Below are 6,102 nucleotides of genomic sequence, written 5' to 3'. Positions count from 1 at the left end.
CTCCCTCCTCCCTCCTCCCTCCTTCCCTCCTTCCTTCCCTCCTTCCCTCCTCCCTCCTCCCTCCTCCCTCCTCCCTCCACCCTCCTTTCATGTTTCATGTTGGGAGCTCCCCTCCTTCCCTCCTTCCCTCCTTCCCTCCTTCCCTCCTTCCCTCCTTCCCTCCTTCCTTCCTTCCCTCCTTCCCTCCTCCCTCCTCCCTCCTCCTCCCTCCTTTCATGTTACATGTTGGGAGCTTCCCTCCTTCCCTCCTTCCCTCCTTCCCTCCTTCCCTCCTTCCTCCTCCCTCCTCCCTCCTTCCCTCCTTCCCTCCTTCCCTCCTTCCTTCCTTCCCTCCTTCCCTCCTTCCCTCCTTCCCTCCTCCCTCCTCCCTCCTCCCTCCTCCCTCCTCCCTCCTCCCTCCTCCCTCCTCCCTCCTCCCTCCTCCAAACGACGCAAAAAACTACGCAGAAAACTGCTCAAAGTTGCGCAGCGGGAGGCATGATAAAATTCTCTGAACGCCTTGATTTCTTCCGTCGCTTTGCGCAGCGGGCGCTATGAACCAAATCTAAACTATCTCCTTTAAATAAATGAAAGATGTTATTTTCTCGTGCTGTTCCTCATGGGACAGATTAGCTTCCATCTACGACAACCCCTCCCCCCCCCCCCCCGCTCAACACATCAAATCGTACCGAAAACTACCGAAATAATCTTAAACTCCTACCGAAAACTACCGATAAAATTTAAAAAAACCGCAAAAATAATCTGGCCACTCTGGCCACAGATTAAGCTTAAACGACTGGAAAATGGAATATCCATAGAAAAAAAATTAAAGCTCAACAGCTTCATTGGTTTGATCAATAGATGGCGTATTATAACTGATTATTATATTGCTATCCTTTTCTTGCAATGTGTTTCGGCAAGTTTCATCTTATCTTAAAAATCTATATAAATGGTCGTGTGGTCAGATACGTGGGTATCAACACCAACGACCAACACTTAAATCTCACTTACTTCAGAGCCTGGTGGTTTACATTGGAGTTTAGTATTTAAACAATCGTATCGCCGTTCTGGTTCTAGCGATGCATAACTTCAATGCGAAACCATACAACAGTACAGAGGAAATGAGAAAGCTCTCCTCCAAGCGATATGAGGCTCAACTGGTTGGGGTATCCCACCAACAGATAGCGCCATCAGCTTTTTTGATATTTTTAGAATGCATGAGTCGTTTGCCGTCTACTAAACGACTCATGCATTCCAAAAATAGCAAAAAGCTAGTGGCGCCATCTGTTGGTGGAATACTCAACCAGCGGAGCTTCCTCGCTCGGAGGAGAGCTTTCTCATTTCCTCTTCACGGCGCGACGCCTCTTGGCGGGATGTCTGGTTGCACGGTAAGATGAACATATTTTTTATTTCGTCCTATCTGGTGATGAAAAAAGTGAAGTTTTATCCGAATTTATGTGGAATCGCACATCCGCATAGTAAGTCCGGAATCAATTTCCGGAATTGGAATCGGATCCGGTATGGGAATCCGGATCGGCTCTGGAATCGGAATCGGCTCCCGAACCGGCTCCAGAATCGGAATCCACTCCAGAATCGGATCCGGAATCTTCATAAGAATGGATTGATTTCAAGTACATTAGGATGCTTTGTGGCTTATTCAATATCGATCGAAGCATCCAGAACATTCGGGCAAAAACCGTGGAATCATTTTGAGAGTTAGATGAAACGGCATTCATCGTTTCATTGCAGCATGCATCGAATGTTTAGATGTGTTGCATGTAATGTTCTGGATGCTTTTTCGGCCATTTTTACAACGTTGGAAAAAATAAATAAATCGAGCACATTTTTACTTATATTTTTATTGAAAACATAAAATATGGACATTTACCAAGGGAAAGAACTTTGTTTACTAGAGGCTGCCAAAACCATGGAAAACCCAAAATTGACTCAGTTGAAAAAGACTATAGCGGGTTAGCCCGCAACGTGTGGAGCCCCGCTAACACGCTAACCTGACTGCCTAGTATGAGTGCCGTTCAAGCCGCTCCAGGTTATGTTTGCTCGAACGAATCAACAACTAGCTGAACATGTCAATAATATCATCTAAAAACCCTATTTATGGAGTAATGAATGAATGAATGCAGAGCTAGTTATGCGGTTGCAAATCGCATCAGCTGTAAAAATATTGGCTTTCATTTTGCATCATACAACCTTGTTGAGCATGTCCTCTTCGGAGCCTCTACAGGTACAGGCGCTTAGCTGGTTACTCTCCATGAAGGCTATTTCAAAAACGAGCATCATTCTGCCTAGGTTTTCTCTTTGCTCCAATCTGCCTAGAATAGGTCTAGATATAACTAGACGTTAATGACAGTACGGTGATGTAGAAAGCGGAAGTGTTAGAACCTGAGTGATGAGCCGCTTGATTGCATTACCGAGCACACAACAAAAGTCCCAGTCCTGGGAAGATGAATATCATTTTGTTGCATAACTTGTACCGGCCTAATCCGTGCAATGTGACGCAGAAGGTAGCCCTGAAATCGTGTGCCATACTGTGCAGGGTGCACCTATAGTTACATCGATCTGGTCTAGCGATTGTTAGATCATGTGGTGCAGCGCACGTTTTACTCCACAGTCAAAGGCCTACCTTTTTGCTCCGTTCCCACCAGCGTACCATGACGGTTGCAGTTGGGCGGTCTCAAAAAACGAAAAAAAAAGAAAGAAAACGGAAGCTCTACCAAACCAACAGACCCAACAGTGCCCCACACCGGCAGGTCTTAATCCTGCAGCCTATCCTCGCCAAAGGCGTCACGTCGGTGTAGCCTTGCCTGTCCTCGGCGTCCAGTATAATCGCTTCGGGCGGAGGGACAGCAAAGTCCCGCTTTAGGCTTTCAGTTCCACTCGACCAGCTGCAACTGTCGCAAAAGGCTCGGTTGCTCGGCGAAAACTCTAGCGTCTTCTTTGCCACCACTATACGTACCTGCGAGCGATACCGGCCGCGAGATATACATCCAATCCAATAGGTGTGCAAAGCTGGCTACTATTGGATTATTTTATTGCCCTTGCTCTCTCGCCTTTTTATCGGTACATCGGTTGCATCGGAGGGTGGTGGATTTTGATCGGAACTGACACCGGTCGACACAAGACGCGGCAGGACGCGCTCGTCGTCTTTAGCTCCAAAAGACCTGTAATTAAGTTTATTCAAAAAACACCACACACACACACACACACACACACACACACACACACACGCACTTAAAGGCGTACGACAACACGTGACCGTGCAGCCGAGATCGAGCCGGGCAACTTCAGGGAACGGGGGCTCGCTTCCGAGGACCCTTCAAAACAGTGTCGTCCTCTGCAATGTCCCTCCCTTCGAGAGAGAGAAAAAAAAGGTCTTGAGAACACGCCCAGCCAGCCCGGAAGCCTAAGTGCGGAGTGTGCGTAGACGGCCAGGGCAGGCAGGGAGAGCACGCAGTGAAGCGGCAGCCCTCGCCGTATGTGGCGGCCTAGTGTTACATCATCAATATTGACATAATTTTGCTAATTTAATTAAATGCCCCCCGAAGCCCGCTGAGGACGCGACGGTCGCAACCGGGCGCGCGTTGGCCACTTTCGTGTAACGTCTTGACCGGTGCGCAAGGTGCTGCTGCTGCTACTGCTGCGGCTACTGCAGAGGACGTTTTTTCGGAGCAGTGAGGACCAGCAGGACCGTTGCGGTCCCCGGTGCCCCGTTGCAGCAAGGGGTGGGACGGGGGCAACGGAAACAGCTGCCGGGGTGTGTGTGTTTCTTGCAGTGCTTTTTTTTGTTTTTAATAAATTGCTTGCTTGTTCGCTTTTCGGTCGATCGATCCACGGTTGTTCCACGGGCGAATCGAAATCGAATCAAACAAAGTGCCCCGCACACGCACACCGTTGCGTTGCGTTTAATTAAATTAAAGGAAACGAAAATCCAAATTCGAAACCGCTCCCGATCGGTGTGCGCGCACGATCTCGCCATTTTTTGGGGCCACACACAGGCAGGACCATCGTCGAGGCGAGTACCCCCACGCGTCAGTCTAACCGTCGGCTCGGTGCGGGACGGATGGTCCCGAGGATGTGAATGTGAAGTGGCCGTCAGTGTTGCTGTTGGGACCTCTCGGGTGCGGGCACGTTACTTAAACCTCTACCGTGTGCGTGTGGCTGTGTGCAGGTGTTGGTGTGTGTGTGTGAGTGTGGGGTGGGGGCGCGTCGCAACAATCGCACGATGAAGAAGGCGACCGAGTCGCGGGAGAACCTCGTCAACTCGGCGGTGTCGCTCGAGGACGGCACCACCGAGCCGGTGGACGATCATCCCTCAACGCTCCGGTCGATGAAGAGCGCCGCGTCCGAGTTTGACCTCGACATCCAGGACATCGTGCTGACCAAGACGGAGAAGCGCTTCCTGCTCACCGCGGAACGGGGCGATTGCGCAACCGTAAGAAGGTAATGGTTGAACCGCGCGCTGGTTGGCGGCGATGCCCGGGGCCTGCTAATCCACTTTCGGGTGCAGTGGTAGTGTATGTGTGTGTGTGAGTGTTTGAGTGTGTGTGCTCCAGTGCATGCATAGCCTCTGGAAAGGCCCGGAGCCAGGACGCTTGGACACTTTCGCCATCAACAGCTGCATCTTCCAATCAAACCTGTCAGCCCCCGATAAATGCCCCCAAGCGATCAATTGCCGCTTGCACTCTCAACTGTCACGACAAACTGCTGCTATGCACAGGCTTTGCCTAGAAAACAGGCTCAATCTCCAAACTCAAGATACACTCGCCTTCTCCATAGAGGACCTAACACACTTCAAACTTCCGCCCCGCGAGGTATCATATTCTAACCAAGCCGGCCCTCGCCGTATCGTCGCGCTAATTATATTTAGTGCTGCTTGTCAGCTTTAAACTGTCTAATCGTTAAGAACTCACGTTCAACTCACTCTTAAAAAAGCAAAAAAGGAACCCCTACTGCCTCTGCTCCACACAATGGAGCCCGTACAAGTTTCCGTCGTTGCTGCGGTTCTCTTCAAAACTTCCCCAGTTACGTAAAGCCTCGTGGTGTCCGTGTACCACATTAATGGCGGGACCGGAATTGGACACACGATAACCATATAGGAGACCTTCGGAACCTCCATACCCTTCCCCCCTTGCACCCCCTCTAGCTCGCTTAAAATAGGTTAAGGTTAAGGGTAAGGGAAGGCTCCCATCATGGCCCAACAGTTCTTCAATATCGTTGTTGATTATTTAAAGAAGCAACAAAACAGGCACTGAAATAATAGCAATAGTTCAATGTGCCCCGAGAAGATTAAGTAATTCCCCTCCCACTCTCACTCTTTTCCTCCCTTTGCCTTGAATTCCCCTGTGCTCGAACAGAATCATCCAGGAAAACAAGGAGCACCCGGAAGAGTTCGACATCAACTGTGTGGACCCGCTCAACCGCTCCGCCCTGATAGCGGCTATCGAAAACGAGAACATCGAGCTGATCAATCTGCTGCTACGCGAAGGTATCAAAGTCAAGGTAGGTAGGTTGGTAAGGTGCGCTTGGCCAGGCGGATGGAGAGTAATCTCCCGCACCGATAATCTCGGCACGTCGTGTGCCGCATGAAGGGCTTGGAAAAGGGGTTTGGGCGAACCTGTCCTGGTTGCTAATGCTTTCCGTTCGCCCTCAGGATGCACTGCTGCACGCCATCAAGGAGGAGTACGTGGAGGCGGTCGAGACGCTGCTGCTGTGGGAGGAGGAAAACCATGTACCGGGCGAACCCTACGTAAGCACTCGGCACGACCAGCACTAAGCCGTGCGTTTGCAATCGCTAACACTCCGTTTCTTTCCACACTTCCACCTGCTCTTTCCCTGCGGATCTGCAGAGCTGGGAAGCGGTCGACCGGTCCTCGTCGTCCTTTACCGCCGACATTACGCCGCTGATACTGGCGGCACACAAAAACAACTACGAGATACTCAAAATTCTGCTCGACCGCGGTGCCACCCTGCCCATGCCGCATGATGTTCGGTAGGTTTTTCGGTTTTCCACTTGTGCAGGTGTAGGTGGTGCATGATTTACTGTGTCCCGTGATTTCTGAGAACTGCAGGGCCACTTTTGTTCGCGTTGCAAATTAATTATTGCCC

The 6,102-nt window shown here is 50.5% G+C and overlaps 1 protein-coding gene across 1 annotated transcript in view; it reads left to right on the top strand.

Annotated features, from left to right (window-relative positions):
• Positions 1 to 3,575: 3,575 nt before the first annotated feature.
• The window catches only part of LOC1271910 (transient receptor potential protein), a 10,097-nt gene continuing 7,570 nt past the window's right edge, over positions 3,576 to 6,102 (top strand). The window contains exons 1-4 of the mRNA XM_061650798.1: positions 3,576 to 4,437; positions 5,352 to 5,496; positions 5,648 to 5,743; positions 5,844 to 5,986. Coding sequence (XP_061506782.1) covers positions 4,220 to 4,437; positions 5,352 to 5,496; positions 5,648 to 5,743; positions 5,844 to 5,986 — 602 coding nt within the window. The 5' untranslated portion in view covers positions 3,576 to 4,219. The remainder of the gene's footprint in view (positions 4,438 to 5,351; positions 5,497 to 5,647; positions 5,744 to 5,843; positions 5,987 to 6,102) is intronic.

This window comes from Anopheles gambiae, chromosome X (assembly GCF_943734735.2).
Source record: "Anopheles gambiae chromosome X, idAnoGambNW_F1_1, whole genome shotgun sequence".
NCBI lineage: Eukaryota > Metazoa > Arthropoda > Insecta > Diptera > Culicidae > Anopheles > Anopheles gambiae.
This window is presented reverse-complemented; position numbering and strand designations above follow the sequence as displayed.